The 19,781-nt window shown below is 48.8% G+C and overlaps 9 protein-coding genes across 9 annotated transcripts; 5 read left to right on the top strand and 4 right to left on the bottom strand.

Moving 5' to 3' along the window:
* Positions 1 to 1,436: 1,436 nt before the first annotated feature.
* On the top strand, positions 1,437 to 3,573 carry EDB82DRAFT_47915 (ammonium transporter AmtB-like domain-containing protein). Its single transcript, XM_025730572.2, has 4 exons — positions 1,437 to 1,970; positions 2,018 to 2,334; positions 2,382 to 3,059; positions 3,106 to 3,573. Exons 1-4 carry the CDS (start codon positions 1,887 to 1,889, stop codon positions 3,425 to 3,427), a joined length of 1,401 nt encoding a protein of 466 aa, XP_025589684.1. The 5' UTR covers positions 1,437 to 1,886; the 3' UTR covers positions 3,428 to 3,573.
* A 1-nt stretch (position 3,574) lies between these two features.
* On the bottom strand, positions 3,575 to 6,652 carry EDB82DRAFT_47634 (uncharacterized protein). The gene is made up of 4 exons (XM_025730573.2): positions 5,660 to 6,652; positions 4,888 to 5,610; positions 4,728 to 4,839; positions 3,575 to 4,681 (listed from the first exon to the last, which is right to left on the bottom strand). The coding sequence occupies exons 1-4, from the start codon at positions 6,404 to 6,406 to the stop codon at positions 4,038 to 4,040; spliced, it is 2,226 nt and encodes a 741-aa protein (XP_025589685.1). The 5' UTR covers positions 6,407 to 6,652; the 3' UTR covers positions 3,575 to 4,037.
* A 1,323-nt stretch (positions 6,653 to 7,975) lies between these two features.
* EDB82DRAFT_486726 (chalcone-flavanone isomerase-domain-containing protein) lies at positions 7,976 to 9,598 on the top strand. Its single transcript, XM_025730574.2, has one exon. The coding sequence runs from the start codon at positions 8,355 to 8,357 to the stop codon at positions 9,510 to 9,512; it is 1,158 nt and encodes a 385-aa protein (XP_025589686.1). The 5' UTR covers positions 7,976 to 8,354; the 3' UTR covers positions 9,513 to 9,598.
* A 182-nt stretch (positions 9,599 to 9,780) lies between these two features.
* EDB82DRAFT_520438 (thioredoxin-like protein) lies at positions 9,781 to 10,205 on the bottom strand (the record flags this gene model as incomplete). Its single annotated transcript, XM_025730575.1, has 3 exons — positions 9,781 to 9,950; positions 10,005 to 10,103; positions 10,154 to 10,205. 3 exons carry the CDS (start codon positions 10,203 to 10,205, stop codon positions 9,781 to 9,783), a joined length of 321 nt encoding a protein of 106 aa, XP_025589687.1.
* Positions 10,206 to 12,203: 1,998 nt separating this feature from the next.
* Positions 12,204 to 13,901, top strand: EDB82DRAFT_47628 (uncharacterized protein). Its single transcript, XM_025730577.2, has one exon. The coding sequence runs from the start codon at positions 12,634 to 12,636 to the stop codon at positions 13,549 to 13,551; it is 918 nt and encodes a 305-aa protein (XP_025589688.1). The 5' UTR covers positions 12,204 to 12,633; the 3' UTR covers positions 13,552 to 13,901.
* Positions 13,902 to 14,211: 310 nt separating this feature from the next.
* Positions 14,212 to 15,491, top strand: EDB82DRAFT_47609 (60S ribosomal protein uL13). The gene is made up of 5 exons (XM_025730578.2): positions 14,212 to 14,340; positions 14,565 to 14,700; positions 14,810 to 14,863; positions 14,917 to 15,175; positions 15,229 to 15,491. The coding sequence occupies exons 1-5, from the start codon at positions 14,320 to 14,322 to the stop codon at positions 15,365 to 15,367; spliced, it is 609 nt and encodes a 202-aa protein (XP_025589689.1). The 5' UTR covers positions 14,212 to 14,319; the 3' UTR covers positions 15,368 to 15,491.
* A 948-nt stretch (positions 15,492 to 16,439) lies between these two features.
* EDB82DRAFT_486720 (uncharacterized protein) lies at positions 16,440 to 17,509 on the top strand. The gene has a single exon (XM_025730579.2). The coding sequence runs from the start codon at positions 16,654 to 16,656 to the stop codon at positions 17,260 to 17,262; it is 609 nt and encodes a 202-aa protein (XP_025589690.1). The 5' UTR covers positions 16,440 to 16,653; the 3' UTR covers positions 17,263 to 17,509.
* A 776-nt stretch (positions 17,510 to 18,285) lies between these two features.
* Positions 18,286 to 18,684, bottom strand: EDB82DRAFT_520434 (uncharacterized protein; the record flags this gene model as incomplete). Its single annotated transcript, XM_025730580.1, has 1 exon — positions 18,286 to 18,684. One exon carries the CDS (start codon positions 18,682 to 18,684, stop codon positions 18,286 to 18,288), a length of 399 nt encoding a protein of 132 aa, XP_025589691.1.
* On the bottom strand, positions 18,684 to 19,311 carry EDB82DRAFT_47573 (uncharacterized protein). The gene has a single exon (XM_025730581.2). It carries the CDS (start codon positions 19,122 to 19,124, stop codon positions 18,807 to 18,809), a length of 318 nt encoding a protein of 105 aa, XP_025589692.2. The 5' UTR covers positions 19,125 to 19,311; the 3' UTR covers positions 18,684 to 18,806.
* Positions 19,312 to 19,781: the final 470 nt, after the last annotated feature.

Below are 19,781 nucleotides of genomic sequence, written 5' to 3'. Positions count from 1 at the left end.
CCGGTAATCGTGTGTTGGTTTGGGAGGGCTGTTGTCAAAGCGGCCGGTCAAGCTATCGTGTACATTGCGATTGACTAGCGAAGCGAAACGAGGGTCGATCCTTGAAGAGAGTGAAGAAAATCAGAGATTCCTCGACATTGGAATAAGCCCAAGCTTCGAGAAATGTTGGACATGCCACGAGACGCAGGTCAACCTTATATACATGAACGTCTATCATTCAGGGCGTCCCAAAGAGCGGGTAGTCCGCATGCTGACGCGCGCAACAAAGGTTTTATCAAGGGCGTTGCGGGCGCAAAAGCATAGTAAACATCTGTAAATCCGGGGTAGAGCTGTCAATCATGTCAAATCTTCCAGGCATCTCGACAAATGCTGTCCCATGCGATCGTCTCTGTATCTTTACTATCAGACACTCAGGAACCGATATCACTAAGTACCACCACACAACGTGAGGTCTTGATTCCCAGAGCCCGAGGCAACACAGTCAGATATTTAGCAAAGCTTGGTGTTTTGCAATAAGCACTATGAGAACTCCAGACTAGCCATAACAACAATTTACACACGTCTACTTGCACATGAAGGTGTCTCGCTACCTGTATCAAGTATCGGCCGAGCGACACGACATACAAGGACAAGGATCACATTCCCTGGGCTCAGGGTCTCTACGCTAAGCACTCCACCAAACCTGCCAAGAGATAAGAACTATCCAATCATATACCTTCTATTGAATCTCAATCAACATCTCCTACTGGAATTGGACAACACTCAGGTCAAGTCAGATAAGAAGTATAAACGACACGGACATGCGTCGGATATGCACTCCGTCAGGTCTGGGGAAGCTCAAAGCTCAGTCCATATCCCAGAAGAGGGTGTTCGGACATGAGTGCCTCTTCGGAGCTTTTTCGCCATCTAAATTTGGTCTCATAGCTCATCCAGGCAGTGTCAGAATCGAAGCCTCTCTGGAGGATCTCCAGCCTAAAATATACTAAACAGCAGCGAATCAGAATGCCAAGTTCAATGTTATAACAATATCTGCGGCCGCATATTCCTTCGATTCCTCATCTCAGTCAGAGAGGGGTACAACATACCTAGTCTTAGTCCGCGTTTCCTCTCTTTTCTTCCGAATACAATGCATACCGACTCATCAAACCCCCGAATGCCTGCACCACCCAAAGCCAAGAAAAGATATTCATCGCGGACCAACTGCCAAGTCAAGACTACTACCAGACGCGCCCTATAGGCATATCTGAGCTTATCAGTGCCGGCTGTTTAAACCTGGGCGTGGCGTCCATCCTAATACAACCGAATCGGAATGCTGGCGTGATAAGCAACGACATGCGTGTGCCAGACTCAGGAACATACTAACAGGGGGGCCGCTAACACGACCAAGGCCTCATCTCTGTGACACAATGAGCCTGTCAACTCAATTTCAACGCTTTGTCACAACGAGTTTTGTGTTCAAGCTTATCATGGGATGAGTTTAGGGCTGTGGAGGATCATCTACCAGCTCTTCTTGGCACCTGACTCTTTGAACTTATTGGCATCGCCTTGTTCCATATATGGATATACCTTAGATCCCATCAACCCGAGCATGTGGCTCTTTCGGCTCAATCCAACGGAGTGGCCTTCCCGTTGTTGCTTAACTTGCGGGCGTCTTATCAAGCATCCCCCACACTATCTACCATACCCTCCCCTGGTCGCCATAGACACTCTGTCTTGGCTCGTCGCGAGCTGCGTCGGGTCTTTTTGCTTTAAATAAGTATCAAGCCTTCCTGACCCGAGTCCCTGGACCTCCATCATCCCACTCTTTCTAGCTGTCAAAGTTAAGCTGGACTTGCATCAGGTTTGGATCAAGAGCTTGCGTCTCATAACCGCATAGTGTTGTCACAATGGCGACTCCTTACAATGGCACCGACGACTCTGCCGACGATGGCTACTCGTCTGGCGTATCTGACCTCAATATCTTCTATGAGGTATGTGCTGCTAGAGCCTCTGCATGTCCCTGGCTAATAGTGAATAGACGGGCCACTTGGTCTTCCTGGTTACCTGCGCCGTGCTCGTTCTTCTCATGATTCCCGGCGTGGGTTTCTTCTACAGTGGTCTCGCTCGTCGCAAGTCGGCCCTGACTTTGATCCTGTTGTCCATGATCTCGGTTGCTGTCATCAGCTTCCAATGGTTCTTCTGGGGTTATTCCTTGACCTTTTCACGAACTGGAAATGCCTTCTTGGGCGATCTCACCCAGTTCGGTCTCATGGAGACGCTCGCACAGCCCAATGGCTCTGATGCTCTCCCTGATATTCTCTTTTGTCTTTACCAGGGCATGTTTGCTGCTATTACGTGAGTCTCTCGCTGATCACCTCTAATCACCATACTAACATTGATAGACCTGCCCTTGCTATTGGTGCTGTAGCAGACAGAGGTCGTATCCTCCCGGCCATCGTCTTCATGTTCCTCTGGTCCACTATCGTCTACGACCCCATCGCATACTGGACCTGGAACGCCAACGGCTGGCTCTTCAACCTTCCCAGCTATGACTTTGCCGGTGGCGGCCCCGTTCACGTCGCTTCAGGAACATGCGCCCTTGCGTACTCCCTCATGCTCGGCAAGCGTACTGGCTACTCTCGCAACAATGGTCTTCCCTACCGCCCTCACAACGTCACTCATGTTGTTCTCGGAACGGTATTCCTCTGGATCGGTTGGTTTGGCTTCAATGGTGGTTCAGCTCTTGCTATGAACATCCGCGCTATCATGGCATGCTATGTGACCAACCTGGCTGCCTCATGCGGTGCCATTGCCTGGATCCTACTCGATTATCGTCTTGAGAAGAAGTGGAGCACCATTGGTTTCTGCTCCGGTGCTATCTCTGGTCTTGTCGCCATCACTCCCGCTGCTGGCTTTGTCAAGCCTTGGGGTGCGGTCATTATCGGAATTTGTGGTGGTGTCCTGTGCAACTTTGCGACCAAACTCAAGTTCCTCATCAACATTGACGACAGTCTTGATATCTTTGCTATCCACGGAGTTGGTGGTATGGTTGGTAACATCCTCACCGGTATCTTTGGAACGTATGTTTTCCCATTCCTTTTAAGTAACACAGCTAACTCACTGCAGTAAATCCATCGCCTCTCTTGATGGTGCAGAGTACGACCCTATCGGCTGGGTTGACAGCAACTGGGTCCAATTGGGCTACCAGATTGCCGGCACTCTGGCCTGCTTCGCCTGGTCCTTTGTACTGACCTGCCTTCTGCTCTTCATTCTTAACCTCATCCCCGGTCTGTCTTTGCGCGTCTCTCCCGAGGAGGAAGAGCTTGGTACGGATGATGGACAGTTGGGCGAGTTTGCATATGACTATGTTGAGATGACTCGTCACATGGCTGATAGCACACATCCCAACTCTGATGCGAGTGCGCGAACAAGTCACGAGAAGGTCTAGCAATGTTGTCAAGATAGCGAGATGCAGTAGCGTTCAAATTGTACGAGTCTAGTCGAAGTTGGAATGGCTCACCAGAGTTATATTCATTTCTTAACATTAAAATTAATATACCCTTTGTAATTTGAATACAGGGCTTATCTCTGAAAGGATCTTAGAAGTTGAGGTATAAATTATATTCTCCGTTCTAATGGTTCAGGCAAGTGTCCGACGAGTGTTCGCGGTGCAATAAATTGCGACCACTAAGGGTGCTCAAACTACTATCAAAGGTCGTACATAAAACCAAAGCTCATGAATGTTAATGTGAGTGATCAATTGCCGCAGCCTCCCGGTCCTATCTGTGCCCTCTGTGGTATAGGTATACTTGGTTCTTGCCGTTAATGTCATTGCCGCAAACAGCGGCTCGTAGGATAATGCAAACACAAAACTCCTTGATACGCTCTGTCCCGTCTAGCCATACCGTCCGTGTGCAAGCACGCATAATCTAATTCTGCCAACCATTAGTAACGTCCCGTCAAAGAGATGGAGCGATCCACATACCATGAAGAGGGGAAAGAAACACAAAACAAATCTGGTGCGTTGTCTAAGTGAGCGAAAGCAAAGTTCTGGTTGTTTAGTTCATCGAGTCAGATTGATCTCCATTCTCCTGCGACCGGTGGATCGTCGCTGTGCTTGCGCCACTAGGGGATTCTCCATTTGCTGGGCCCCCATGGCCAAGGGGTGCTGCGCTCGCTTGACTGGTCGTAGGTTGTGGCACTCCGCCTTCTGTCATGTTGTTAATGCTGGTCTGAAAAAACATCGGCCTGAGCAGTCTTGGATCTTGTCGCAAAAATGGCGACGAAGACAAGAACCGGGTGTACGGCGGGAAGAATACAGGGTGCTGACCTATTGGAAAACCAGGAAGTGGAGGAGGTATAGGGATAGCTTGTTGGAATGCGTTGTTCGTCAATCCATTGGGGTTCACGGTTCCGTTGCCGTTGACGGGATTCTGTGCTTGGGCATCCACAACCATCTCGCTACCGTCTAAACCCTCATAGTCGTTCTCATCATCAACCATTTCGTCGTCAGCTCCCTCTCCAGGAGGTGCTGTTGGCTGGCTGGCCGCAACAGGGCGTCGTGAACCGAAGACTGCTGGTCGATTCCAGCCATTGTCCCACATATCCTCAAACTGTGGTGAAGTGTTGAGAAAGTCGCGGAACTTGGACACCATGGTACCAGAGAAGACGCAGAAGACATCTCTTTGGTGTTGGGTAAATTCTATAATCCAGTTAGCAGTAGTATAAACCAGTCTCGAGATACATACCAGGAGGCGCTTGTCGGCAGTATGGCTGGAAGTCGTCACGTTGAAAGGCGGCGACTCCAGTCAAACTCAGATGGGTCAGTCGTGGACAGGAGTTGAGTAGCTTCATGATGCTCTGTGAAATGTCAGTAATAGTGACAGGTTAGACAAAGGATCAACGAACCTTGAGGGTCAAGTTGACACAATAACTCAGATGGACACGCTCGAGACTGGAGGCGTAGTACTCGTTGCCAACAAGCATTCCACTGGCGTCTCGTCGCACTCGTGGGCGATACGCAGCTTCAGCGAGGTGGAAAACTGATTCATCAGTGATAGAGCTGCATTTCACAAGGCCGATACGCTTCAGTTTAGGCAAGAGAGCAAGACGCTTAACACTCTCATCCGTCAGGTTGGTGCAGCAGCCAAGATCAATGTATCGAATACGGTTGCAGTTCTGTACAAGTTTCTTGACGCCCTCGTCGGTGATGTTCCCACAGTGACCCAAATGCACGTAATGCAGGTTCTTACCAAGCTTGGAAATAGCATGAACGGCTGTGTCGGTGATGTTTCGGCACTTTGCAAGAACAAGGTTGCGGAGGCGAGGGGCCACATCAATAATCTTTTGCACAGCAGCATCTGTCAAACGGTGACATGAAGTCAAATCGAGAATGCGGAGATGTTCAAAGGTTCGTCCATAGGGGAGTGACAAGAAAGCCTCATCATCGATAAGTTCACAGTTTGCCAACCGCAACTCCCGTAGACAGTTACCCTTGACCATGAGGGATGTCACTGGGCCGTTGCCGATGCGAGCGCACTGATGAAGGTCAATCTCGAGGATGTTGGGGCAGTTCTTGGCGAAAGCGTGAATAGCGTCGTCCTGCAGCTGGCCGCATTCATTGAGTTTCAACTATAAATAGTTAGTTATTGCAAAAATTCGATACTGTCGCAAAACCAACCCTCTTGATATAGCGACAGCTAGTCGCCAAAGTGATCATGCTTTCGTTGGAAATACTCTCGCAACCCGATATGTTGAGTCCCTGAAGTCGGTTGCAGTGCTTGGCGATGGCGTTGATAGACTGTTCTGTAATGTTCTTGTCGTTGGAAATGTCGAGTGCCAACAATGAGTTGCTATTCTCCACCAGAGCAATCAGACCAGAATCGGTCAGGTTGCGACAGTTTGTGAGAGTCAACCGCTCAACACGAGTACAAACCGAAAGAGGCATGACGCTACCATCGTTGACCTTATCGGCGAGAGCGGCCAGGTTCAGGCGCTTAATAAAATCGCGGTATCGAAAAGAAGGGTTCTCCATGCCCAAAGTTTGGCAGATGCTGGCATGGTTCTTCCAGTTTGTGCATGCAGGACGGTGCCATAGTTGATCCACAGTGTTTCTAGCCCATCGTTTGCAAACAAGCATGCAGTGAAATAGATCGGATGTGGAACTGAGCTTAGCAAACACACTGATGAGGATCTCGTTCGGCAACCGATGAACGGGCGGTTGGCAGGCATCCTCGACTTGCATATCTTGAAAGTTTGGTACCCCTATGCTAGACTGCGAGTCGTTGGCTCCAAGAAAGAAGTCGGATTCTTCGTTGTCGGCCGGCGCGGGGGAGGTTGACGAGGATGAGGATCGTGAGTCTTCCCGCTCGTCGGCGGGGGCAGGACTTGGCCTCGCGGCGGCAGCAGGAGTGGCAGCAGCGGCCATGTCTTTGGTAGTTGGCAAGGGAGGCGCTTCACAGAGATTTGAAACTTTGTGTGGTGACGTTGTTCGGTGTGAGTTTGGGCAGGATTAAGGCGGAGGGAAATCAGGGATCACAAGGGTGATTCTTAAGCAACAGCAGCAGCAGCTGTGGGCGGTCCCAAGGTTCCTTCTGTGGGCGGTCGACAGCAATAGTATTCGAAGTAGCGATGCGGAGACAGCAGGTTCACTCGTAGGTCTAAAAATCAATATCGCGACCAAAAGGAAGCTGATGCTGGTCGTTGAAGGGGACGGCGACAACAATAATAAGAGTATGAATTGAATTGACAAGGCAAGGTTAGAGCCGAAACGGGGCGGCGGTTTTTGGTTGAAGTTAGGTTGCTTAGGTTAGGTTGGCTTGGGCGCGCGGTAGCGACAGCGGTAGCGTAACTGGGCTGCTGGGGTTTTGGGTAGTAGGTACCTCAAAAGCAGGGAAAACAAGGCCTATGACACAGCCAAATGATGAAGAACGACAAGTATCCACGGGGGTGGCACGATTCGAGGCGTTTGTATTTATTACCTACTACCCTGCACCAGACGATTGGTTTCAGCCGCGCTCCCTGCAAATTGCCGCTATACTACAGTCTTGCGCTGCAAACTCTCTCAAGTGACTCCCGTTCAATGAGACGAGCGAGCCCAGGCCAGATGATCCTCAGCCTAGATCTCCTCCTTACGTCGTAGTCGGGCGGGATGGCCGTAGTGGGGTTTGGGGTTTGACACGGTCTTTTTTTGTCACTCGAGACTGGTTAAGTCAGGGGTTTGAAGTCTGCGGGTCTAGGAATGGTGGTGATAGTGATGGTGATGGTCGTGTGTGACTTGTTGTTTCGATTAGTTAGTGGTTTTGATGCGAGGGATGATGCATGTTTCAGAAAACCGCGTGCTTGGTTCATACATCTGAAATTTGGCAAGAACCGTCTTTATAATTGTTAACAGCCTCAGTTCATGTGATTCCATGAACTTTTGTTATTTTATTATGGCATATTCAGCGTATCCACATGTGCATATCTCTCAGCAACCCATTCCATACTCTTTGGCTATTTGTCACAAAATAAACGCCTTATGTCCAAGGTCAGTTGTTGCTGCGGGGAAGATGACAAGCATTGGATACATTCACATACATGAAGGAGGTAAGCGTAATGATTTGATTTGAGGTTGAAATTGTGAGTCAATCTCGTCCCGCATGAGGCTTGAGCCAGTAATAAGCCCAAGAGCTCATTTACAATAAATACGGGTATTCGGAGAGAAAATAATAAGAATATTAGCGCTGCCTCCTCTGTACAGAATAGGTATGTGTACATATGAGAAGTGGGAAATGACTGATTTAGTGGATTTATTCATGATAGAACTCGCGCATGAATCAAAAGTCACGCTTCGGTTCCAGGTGAGGTGAATATATATCCATCTTATACAGAGTAGCTCGGCTACCATTAGCGAGACTCTTTGGTTTTTCCAAATGCTAAAAATCACAAAACAATACCCATCTACTGGGTAGCAGAGAAAATGGCCTCCTAAGTCTTAGGGTATAAGAATAAGTAGTCTAAGAACTATACCCTAAGAAGCATAAAGTGTCTTACTATTTTCGTCTCTTATGCTTCCAGCAGTCAATTTTTCTGATACCCTGAGGCCCATCTCCGTCATGACGTCCTATCGGTACAGGGTAGGACCCTCGCGATGGCATCGCTGACGTAGTAAGCAGGCAATCGATTAAGCTTGTCGATTGGTTTTGTGGGGCTTGGTCGGATGAGGTTTACCCGTTTCTTCCGCATCTTTCTGAGGTGATCACAGGTTCCTGACTAGCAACTCAGACCATCACCATTGAGGTCTATCAATTTGCTTATTGCTCAGATAGACATTGTTTTGTTTTGTTTTGTTGGCTAGTGGTGTGATCCTCGATATCCTGCCCTGAAACCCCGCGATGCTCCGCCCCTCAACTCTCCGCCCTGCGCTTCGCGCATCAGTCCACACTAGATGCGCCATCGCCCCAACGACTCGCCGGACTCTATTCTCCCAGCGATCAGGCCGTCTAACCGATGATCTCGATGTAAACCAGCTCAATTCGAAGCGACGAGACTACGAACAGAACCGCACGGCCTTTCTGGCCGCTGGTGCCATCGCCGGTATTGTTTCCTTCGTTTATACGGCATGGAAACTCAAAAAGGCTATTGAGGCACAGGGAGAAAAAGAAAAGGCAGCGATCAAGTGCGATACTGAAGTACCAACAGAGGCCTTCAAGACAGAGGCGGGCGAGAAGCGAAAAGTGGTTATCCATGATGAAGATGGAAACGAGGTTGTTCCTACAGGCAACACAACCATCAAATTATTCCCACGAACATTAGAAATTGAGAACGTTGGATCAGCTGGAGCTGCAGCTGGCCCAATTGCAGCCGCCGTCACGGATAAGCATGGAACCGAGTTTACGCTGGTCGGATTGGGAACAAGAACAGTGACTTTCCTTGGCTTCGAGGTATATGTAGTGGGCTTCTACGTCGCCACCCAGGATGTCGAGAAGCTCCAGCGTTACCTGGTTAAGAAGATCAACCCTCTTGCTACGACACTGATCCCATCCGAGAAGGAGAATCTGCGAAAGGCTCTTCAGGATGCTAGCGAAGGCGAGGAGACATGGAACACACTCTTGAAGGAAGCTGGGTGCCGCTCAGCGTTCCGCATTATTCCCGTTAGAGATACAGACTTCCCCCACATGCGCGACGGTCTTGTTAGAGCTGTCCAGGCTCGCTCAGCACGCAACCCAGACTACAACGACGAGGCGTTTGGACAGGCCATGAAGCATTTCAAGGTCTTATTCCAACGAGGGCAGGTGGCCAAGAAGAACGAGCTTCTTCTCGTTCGAGACGGTGCTGGAAAGATGACTATCACTTACAACGACAGCACGCGCAAGGAGCCCGTCAAAACTATCCTAGGAACTGTCGACGACGAACGACTTTCAAGGTTGTTGTGGCTCAACTACCTAGCTGGAAATAAGGTTGCGTCAGAGGAGGCCAGGAAGAACATCATCAATGGCGTCATGGAGTTTGTCGAGCGACCCGTTGGCACAGTCGCCACACAGGTTCTGTGAAAGGGCTCGGTTTACAGTAAAAAGATGTATATTACGGGAATTTCGGCATGTATCACTATGTAATGCACGAGGACTCGGATGGGGTTCTTCGAAGTTATGAATTCTACTCAATTAGGGCTATATCGCCCAAGCTGTAGTACCGTCTAATCCTCAAGTGCCTAATCTATATGTCTTGTGCGGTGTACAGACACGTCTAAAGCTTAGAACTGAAAGCATTAGATGTCCTTAGCCCATGGTGTCCATCTTTCGTTATTATTTTTGTGAATTCTTACGCCTTCAAGGCACCAGCCTCCTTAAGGAGGTTCTTGAGCTTTCCGCCAGAGTTCAAGCTCTGGAGGTCCGAGTTGCCACCAATGTGCTGTTGCTTGATGTAGACGTTGGGGACGGTACGCTGGCCAGAGATCTTCTCGAGAGCATCCTGAAGGGCGGAGCCATCGGCTGCGGGTTGTCAGTAGCTGATATAGTTTTAGAGAAATCTTGGGTCCAACTTACAAACTTCGTCAAGCTCGAGGAGCTCGTACTCGGTGTTCAAATCATCCAGAGTCTTCTTGGTCTGCTTGCAGTAAGGGCAGTAAGACTTGGAGAAGACAACTGCGAAACTATTAGATTGCGCAATACTCAGCTGCGACAAGATAACATACCAACAGAGTTGTTGTCGATAAGCTGCTGAACCTTGGTAGATGCTTGAGACATTGTGCCGGGGCTTGTTGCTCGAGTGAAGAATGATCGAAAGAAACTCATAAGGAAGCTTTGTGCAGAAGTGGGGGAGGTATTTATTCTAGATGCGCTGGGGATAGAGGGACGGATTGCAATATGTAATGGATGTATGCACTGTAGCTGAGGGCGAGTTGCTTTGTCAGTGGTCGGAGACAGTTCGGCGACTGAAAAATAGGTACAATGATGCAATCATCTGGCGCCCCGGATTAAGTAATCACATGTGTCTTTCTTTGGAATCAGTCCCATTGCGTCTCTTGAGTCTCCGGAGAAGGCAACTGAATTTGTGATCAAATTGACTTGCATCTGTAATCATGAAACCGGCATACAGAAAGAATGCGATACTTTATTGGTGTTTTGACAGGAACCATAAGCACTTGCTTCACTAAGTATCCAGGTTGCTTGTGGACAACTGCCGGTGAACCCTTGTAAGCACAGCCGGATAATAGATTATATATACGCGATAGATAAGTAAGCATATGTAAATGATGAAGAGAGCAACTGGATGTTGAATCATAATGGGTTTTATCGTCAGTTTAAAGTTACAGTAGAAAAATATTGTATGAGCCGTTGTTAACAAAATGAATGGAGATGGTTCTGTTCCGAACGTTTCTATTGCCAGTGTTCAGGGTAAGTGAACTGCCAAAATCCATAGTCCAGGACTATGCTTTCCAAGTCGCGATTGCGAGAGCTTCCAGAAACTTTCGTATTTGGCTAGATACTTATATGACCCCTTTTTAAGTCTAGCTATCGATGGTTCCTATCGATGAAGGTCCTGTGGTGGTCCATCTGTTCAGTTAGTCATAATAATTCAATTTTAAACCTCCACTCGAGAGGTGATGAAATCGAGCAACCACCGCAGAACAAATGGAGCAAGCACAATTTAGTCACGGTTTTTTTCAACCGTCTATTTCCCATTGAATTGATTTCCACCATGAGCGGATAATGATCTAAAAGAAGTACATGTGGTAGCTCTGCATACCCACCGGAAAACACTGACAAACTTCATGATATCTACATCTGACATCAGCCCAGTGCTCACAATGGAATCATAGGACTTTGGATGAATGATCAAATCCCGGTAGTATTCAGCTCATAGTTGGACTACAATTCTTAAAGATAGTTATGTGCTACTCAAGTAAATCTTGACTCAAGTCGTGTCAAAGGCAATGAACTGTTCAACTGCCATCTTAAACAAATCTAGTGGCGTCTGGACCCCTTGATTATGATTTTCCCGCTAGAACAGTCTGACACATTCCCCCAGGATTCGATTGCCAATTGTCAGGCCATGCACCTGGAACAAAAGCGTTGTTAGTAGACTCCCCGTGCGGCTCTTGGCTTTTTAGTACCAGGTCCATAGATTATCAAATTTAGAAAAATCCATAATCTGGCCTCTCCCTTTTTACTGTTGTAATCTAGACTTTCCATCTGCAACGTACACACAACATAACGCGCGCAAGCTTTCGCTATTCCCAAAAAAGAGAAAGTAAAACGAGTCAAATCTTCGTTGCATATTTCTTGCATTCGATTTGTTTCTTGGGGCGACATCTTGTACTGCACTTGTCCCCCCCTCTTGCCCACATCTCCACCAATCGCCGGCCTCACGTCTTGCAGTTTTCAAGTGTCCCCTAAAAGCTGCCCGGTTTCTTGCATTGCATCGCCCCGTCATCACCAATACAGAATACGTACAGCACTTTAGACTCGCGCTATAGTACCGGTTGTCCTGCACTGCACAGCTTGGCCGGGACAAAGACTGACGCCCAAGCCCCCTCACGGTGTCACCTGAAAAAGAGCCCAGCCCGATACACCCGTTTGCCTAGTCTCGTTGTGTATCACTGACGGGTTACGGTATTTTACATTTCTCCCAGCACCAACTTGCTTGTCTTGTTGTGCAAGACGAAACCAGGCGGACAGCGCAGGTATAGGTGCAGACCCCCCTATACCGCAAAGGTCGTGATCATCGCATTCTGCCCGCGATTCGCAAACTTTTGGTTATCGTTGCACGCCTTGCATCGAAGCCCGCCCACCTGTTCTGTTCATCGCTCCACATCAGCCCACGGGTCGATCACAAGAGAACCACCAGTCGCTCAGCTTTATCGACCGACCGCCCTGTCCTGACCTTTCTTCCTGTCCAGGACCTTGGTCAATTGCTGCACTCGTATTCCCATTTGCCTCTAGGGTGTCCTGTTCGGGACCACCTTAGAAACCGTCGAACAAGGTGGATTCCGCCCAAGAAATCGTGGCATCTCCCGGTGCCTTACAAAACGTCACGTCCTACCTCAACGGGGCGCTGGCTAACCTCTCATCTGCCTTTCAAGATTCGGGCGAATACATATCAGACACTCTCGGCGTCCCTCCAACCCTCGTTTATAGCAGCCTCGCTGTTCTAGTCGCCGTTCCCCTAACAATGTCGCGATACGGTTGGTCTATTGGCCGCGAACAGATTTCGCCTTACAGCTCTATGCCCAGCGGCGTCCCCGCTGTCACCGACGACGATTTCAGCTACATCACCTCCCAAGATCTTGATGGCGTCACTGGGGACCGATACTATCCCAGATCTCACTCGACGGTGCCCCCACCAGCTCCAGAGGACGATATCCTTCTTATCAAAAACCGCGGAATAACATATCCTGCTCACTTCCCCGCCTATGCGATCGGAGATGGAAAGTTGCGGGTGATCGATGTCAAGGATCGGGTTGGGTTAATGATGGAGCTTCCTGAGCGCGGAACTTCACGCATCAAGCTTCTTTACAAGGGAAAGCAACTCAAGGACCCTATGGCGCCAGTACGAGATTATGGTGTTAAGAACAACAGCGAGTTGATGGCTGTCATGCCCGAGGTCGGTGATGTTAGTAGTGGTTCGGAGGAGGAAATGGTTATTGTCGATGCCCCTCGAGACGACAGAAAAACACGTCGCCGCAAGAACAAGCGCAGCAAGAAGAAGGGCATCGCTAGTGATGGCGATTCTTTATCAGGCAGTCCGCGCGACAGCACCTCTACCTTTGATCACCCTAGATCGCCTCCAGCACCGCCTGCATCCACAGGAGCTACCAGCGGTCCCATGAAGGTCTTGGACGATCTGGCAGTTGAGTACCAGATCAAGTGGTTACCATTGTCCGCCGAGTACATTGAATCACCACCTTCAGACCCCAAGAAGAAAGAAGAGGATCATCGCAAACTATCTGAGAGTATCATGATGCACATTATGCTAAAGCTGGATGGTGTCGAGGCCGAAGGAATGCCTGAGGTCAGAGCGCGAAGAAAAGAATTGGTCAAGCAGGTCCAAAAGACCTTGAAGGATTTGGACGTTGCAAAGGAGCGTTGAGCCCGCATGCAAGCGAAGGCGTTGAATGTTATTATTGGAGGTTGACTGAAAAGATTGTCTAATTTGAGTGCGCTTGGCGTTGCTGGGAACGAATTATCGACTACCATTGATTGCTCTTTGATATAGAACAAGCTGTACAATAGATTCAAGGAATGAAACAGCTTGACGATGATGACAATGATAGACAGCATCTGAGCATATTGTCATAATAATTTGGTTGAACACACCCAAGATTGATGCATACCTACCATATCTATATACACCTACAATGTCTATATACAACCTTTGTTAATAATCATCTCTGATGTATGCCTCTGCCGGCAGTGAATCACCCTTCGGTATCTTGTCTATGTCTTGCATCATCAGATTCAATTGAATCACGTGAAGATGGAGAATTATAGTGGAGGCCCCGTCATCTTACCATCAGTCAGTTACTTTCGCCTTGTTCTAGTGATTCGGAATTTCTTCGGCTGAATTCAATAGGTCTTTTGAGCCCTAAGCAGCTCAGCGAGTCGCTTGCTCTACTAAGAGTCTTTTCCAATAGCGGTTAGCGCACAAGGCACAACGAGCCCTCTCGAATGGTCCTTGGATTTTTCGCCCGTCAATCAGTATCGCGACCACTTGCACCCAACAATTCGAGGGACGACTAACCCCAGCAGCACAGGAAATCCAAATCTTCGCCGACCGGTTTGAGGATTTGTTTGTCTAGCCGTCGACTGAGCTGCCTTTCTTTCCTTTTCTTTAATCCCCCCAGAAAAGACGGTTACGATGTCCAGCTTCGAGCAAGTTGTGAGTGCCACCGACAGAAAAAAACACCAAATCAATATTGCCTTGATGTGCAAGTGCAAGACGAGCTGCGGGCAACTGGGATACGTTGGCGATGGTATTGGAGACGTTTTGGGATCTCAGCAGTCAGCGCCTACAATTGTTGTTCACGCTGCTCGTCGCTCGCCTTTCATATGGGAATATTGGTCTTGAAGACGCATTTCGCTGACCGTTGTGTGCGTTTACAGGTCGTCATCGATGGCAAGGGCCATCTCCTTGGCCGACTCGCCTCCATTGTCGCCAAGCAGCTCCTTAGCGGTCAGAAGATCGTTATCGTCCGTTGTGAGGCCCTTAACATCTCTGGAGAGTTCTTCCGCGCCAAGCGTATGTCTACCCCACGATACCACAGAACCTCGATATGAGGCCGAGCATCTATGGAACAAACACCACAGCGATGCTATTACAAGAACAACCAAGCTGATTATGACAACAGTCAAGTACCACGCCCACCTCCGAAAGATCACCCGATACAACCCCACCCGCGGTGGTGAGTCGAAGCCGTTTCCTCAACATTGGACAACAGTCATTGACTCGATATAGGTCCCTTCCACTTCCGCGCTCCTTCCAGAATCTTCTACAAGGCCGTCCGTGGCATGATCCCCCACAAGACCGCCCGTGGTGCCGCTGCTCTCGAGCGCCTCAAGGTCTTCGAGGGTGTCCCCCCTCCTTACGACAAGACCAAGAAGGTCGTCGTTCCCCAGGCTCTCCGCGTTCTCCGACTCCAGCCCGGCCGCAAGTTCTGCACTGTCGGCCGTCTGTCCCACGAGGTTGGCTGGAAGTACCAGGATGTCGTTGCCCGGTATGTTTTCTCGATATGTGCCTTTGCATTGGACACGAACTAACTTGTCATAGATTGGAGGAGCGAAGAAAGGCTAAGGGTGCCGCCTACTACGAGCGCAAGAAGATTGCTGCCCGACAACTGGCCGATGCCAAGAAGAACGCCACTGTCAAGGAGGAGACCTCAAAGGCTCTTGCCAACTTCGGCTACTAAGCTGTTCATATCCCTCGACCTGGAATCTTGCCGGTCTAGATACAGCTTGGCAACGTCTATCATTTCTCATGCGTTTCATTAGATGGCGCGGTGGTTCAAAGGGATTTACTTGATTTGCTGAGTGATGGCAAGGGTGGCTCGAGGAGTAGATGTCGATTCCCCCCAAAAGAAATGTTCTAAATGAAAAGTCCCCAACCACGATCGTCGATTGTTCCTTTTTGCACTTACCATCTGAGACCAGAAGAACCTAAAGCACAGGGGTCCGACAATTCAACATGATTTCCATGAGAATAACCGAGACTCTTGTGTGGATACCTCTTCGAACTTTGGGTTTTGTGATGAGGCTTTTGATGATGTGGAGGAGGGATATTTCATTAGTGAACGTTTGATGGAGGTTGGAGATTGCCATTGATCCCGTGTTTACCCAAGGACGCCAGAGTTCGGCGGACGGGTTTTATGAGTGATGGCAATGGGAGGTGATCTTGTTACGCTTCCTTGAACGGGACAGGGTCTCGCATTTTGCACAATAGGAGTAGAAAAGGAAAGGCTCTTGTTTGATCAATTATGATTTCATGTGAATGCATTGTGTCTTGTGTCCGTTCATGTTGACGTCAGTGCGTAAACTCAAGCACTTAGTGATTGTCTTGTATTTAGTGTAGTGATATCATACGAATTAATTGCACATTAGCCCTTAAGAGTCATGATATGCGAAAGCACACTTGTCTTCATGTGTTTTGTAGTGTGTGTGTGTTGCTCTTTAGCTGTAGTCAAAGCTAGATATGTTGAAGTTTGGTGTTCTTCTGAGTGCACCCGTCAAGTATTAATCTTTGTGGAAGCAGAGGAGTGAGCCATTCCTTGTGTCGCCATGAAGAATGAATACGTATAGGTCTAAATATCACAACTAAATGTACAACTCTAGCTTGTTGTGTGAACTAGACACACGCCAATGTCCGCCAAAAACATATAATTCAATATGAAAAATGCAATATTAAGGCACTTAATCACTTGTTAATGTAGAATGTTTCCTTTCATCTTGTCGTTGTAGGGTATGGTGGTTGCTCTCTGGGGTGTCATGTGTTGATAAGATAAGCCTTTTGTGAGGTGTCCTCACCCACTCCGTTACACTGGTGCAGTGGGACAACATCGAAACACTTTGTCACTTTACACTCCAAACCAAGTCACTCTTTTACAATCAAAAGACTTACGAAAAAAAGAAAGAAATAATACCATCGAGAAGAGGCAACGACACACAAAAGCAAAAGAGAACACATACCAAAACGGCCAACATGTCGGATCTTGATCACTTCGACCTTCTTCCCATTCAGATGGACCCTGAGTCCAAGGCCATCACTTCGCAAAACGCATCGCGCTCTCTGGCCGCCGAACTCGAAGCTCTCAACACACTCCACCGCTCTCTCCTTACCATCGAGCACCCTTCAGGCGCACCCCCTCCTCCTGTGCCTGTCAACCCCAAGCGCACTGCCAATGTGACCAAGCTGCGCGATTCTGGTAACAACGAATATCGCAAGGGCAAGTTCCCTGAGGCCGTTAAGTTCTACACGCTGGGTGTGCAGATGGCCATGCAGCGCCCTATGTGGGAGCCTGCTGCGCTCGTGCGGGAGGAGATCAGCGGACTGCTTGCCAACCGGGCGCAGGCGCACATGGCGATGCAGAACTGGGCTGAGGGTGCCGTGGATGCGCATGCGAGCGTCGAGGCGCGCTGGGTCGGAAACGCAAAGGCTTGGTGGAGAAGAGGAAGATGTCTGGCCGAGATGGGCAGATTTGAAGAGGCTAGGGACTGGATCAGGAGGGGATTGGAGGTTGAGGGTGAAGAGGGAGAGCTGGTGCAGCTATTGAAGGAGATCGAAGAGAGGATTGAGAAGCAGCAGGCTTAAGTTAACGAAGAATGGTTGAGTGTGGTTAGAATCAGGGCTGCTGAAGGCTGAGACGAAGTGGGAGGATTCACCCGAGACATGATAGTTGGGTGTAAGCTTCAAGGCAACGATAGCAGTTATGAGGTCTCAGTAAGGAGATGCCTGTAATAGCGGCACATGGAATTTTTGTTTTAACGGCATTGTTTGCTCGGCCGTGGCTATCAGGAGTTTTAATATCAACACAACGCATTTGATGGATTGCATGAATGTTTCAGGTCAATGTGACTCCCCAGTATTCAATCTCAACTGCAGCATTAGACATATTGACATATCGTGGTGGCGTTATGCGAGTGTTCACTCATCCCGGATGTGTAAACGTGGGGGTCCATTGAATAAGTTTTCAAAGTTCAATCGTACAATGTCAATTCTTCTGTCCTGCACTCGCTACGCCTGAGAACAGATTAAGGAAATGCGAAACAGTTCGTCCTTTCCCTAACCGTAACCTTAATCACCTGGTCCCCTAAATTCCATTCCAAAGGACGTCTTCCATGCATTGCATTTCATGCCCCATTCCTGTGTCTTTGCCACTTTATATGTTCCATCGCAGCATACCATTAGAGTAAACAAAAGCCTATAAAAAGAAAATCGAGAAAAAGGAATTGGATGTCAACAAGCAGCCGCCCAGATCCAATTCGCATGCGTTTGAAGTCATTGAACAAGATCCATGATTGTGGGCTTTGCGAGCATACATCAGAGGCTGAATGAATTGCGGCTCGTGTTCCCACGCATTTCCATGTAATTTCCCCCTTGGTTGATCATTGGCGTGATGCGTTATTCCGCTTGCGAATTAGAAAAAAAAAAACAATGCGATGGGAGCAAGATGCCATGCGCTACTCAGGAGAGTCAAGACCAGGCCGAAAACAAAATAATTTTTGTATCAAAATTAAAAAGAAGAGTTTCTCGTTTGCGAGGGGTATCTTGTTCGCAAGACATGTGCTTTGTTGCGTTTGTTGTTTGTTTTGGTGGGTTTCTTGTAGGTATGTTCTACTCCTTCTCGCTGAGCTTCTCGTTGAGGCTCTGGCCACGAGGTCGCATGACAGCGTCCTGGCCGCTCATTCTCCTGTCGAGAGCACGCTCAAGCTTCGCGCCGAGGGCGAGCTTGCTCATGGTGTCTGTCTTCTCGTCGGTGAGGATGACGCGCTGGGAAGATAGGGCCTTGTTCTCCATGCGGTCGAGGCCGGTAGCGATGTCGCGAATCTCGGCGTGGGCAGAGTCGGTGGTTCCGACGGTGGGAGACAGTGAGGGAGCCATGCTGTAAGTGCTGAAGCGAACAGAGTTGCGGTTCTTTGAAGAGTCAGTGGACGGTTGATCCTTTTCTTTTTCTTTGGTAGTTTGGCGATCAGGTTGGGTATGAGCGTGCGATGAGATCCAAGGCTTAGCCATGATGGGCAGGAAGTAAATAAGATTGAAGTAGGCACAGACACACGGACGGGACAAGAAGTGATAAACAAAAAATAAAGAAAAGAGTCACAGAGAGAGAGGAAAGGATGCGACAGGGGAATGTGTCAAGGTGGTAATGATGGGCGTAGTGGACAAAGACGGATGGATGACAACCAAGCCAAGGTACATATGTGCCAGTAAAGGTTGTATGGGCTGAACCAAGCGGCCGGTGAGGTAAGAGAGTCACATTTCAGTGGTTTCGGTTTCGTCTCTTGCATTCTCCAGCCAGCACCGATCATCCATCGAAGTGGGCAGACGGACGGCAGAACAGGCGAGACTAGAGACGGAACTAGACGGTCCTGTACGGAACTTGACCAGGGGGGCTCCAAGCCAAGTGGATGGACAAAGGAGAGGATGAAAAAAGAGAAGATCCGAGCGGTCATTACTTACAGAAGGGGCCATGATGGGCCGGGAAGAGTCCAGAGAAGCAGGCATGGTGATGATGCGATGGAGAGTTGAGGGCGGATATGGGTACTATAGAGGGATTTATGAAACTCGCGACGACGAGGATTCCCAAGCAAGCAAAAGAGGAGAAAAGGAGAAGCGAAACCGTAGATGAAGAAAGAGAGGGAAGATAGTGGGTTTTGAGAAAGTGGATAGAGACGTAATAGTAGAGGTAAGCCGATACAATAGCGACCGAGCTATGTATGTAGGTAATTTAAAAAAGAAAGAGAACGGATGAGCGGGTTGTGGGTTTTGACCGTTTTGCTGTCGATTTCCGTTCAGCGGTTTATTTCCTTTTTCCTTTTCTTTTTAATCACGACTCAAAACGAGAAACAAGAAATGGACAAACAGAGGTAGTTATTGAAATGGATAAAAAAGCAAAGGTCCAAGAGAGGAGGGAGAGGGGAAAGGGGATTGGACAAGATTTGTTGGAGATTAAAGCCAAAGCCACCTAACAAAACGGCACAGGCACGAGTCTCAGCGGTTAGTTTGGACTTGTCTCGCCTGGTCCCCCCCCCGCGGATGGGTCGTATTACAGGGGGGGTGTGCTACCTACAGCATGTGTACATGCGCTACAGTTTAGAGCCGCCTGGGAC

Source organism: Fusarium venenatum, assembly GCF_020744135.1.
Source record: "Fusarium venenatum strain MPI-CAGE-CH-0201 chromosome Unknown EDB82scaffold_1, whole genome shotgun sequence".
In the NCBI taxonomy this organism is placed as follows: domain Eukaryota; kingdom Fungi; phylum Ascomycota; class Sordariomycetes; order Hypocreales; family Nectriaceae; genus Fusarium; species Fusarium venenatum.
The sequence above is the reverse complement of the archived record's forward strand: the minus strand, read 5'-3'. Positions and strand labels throughout refer to the sequence as shown.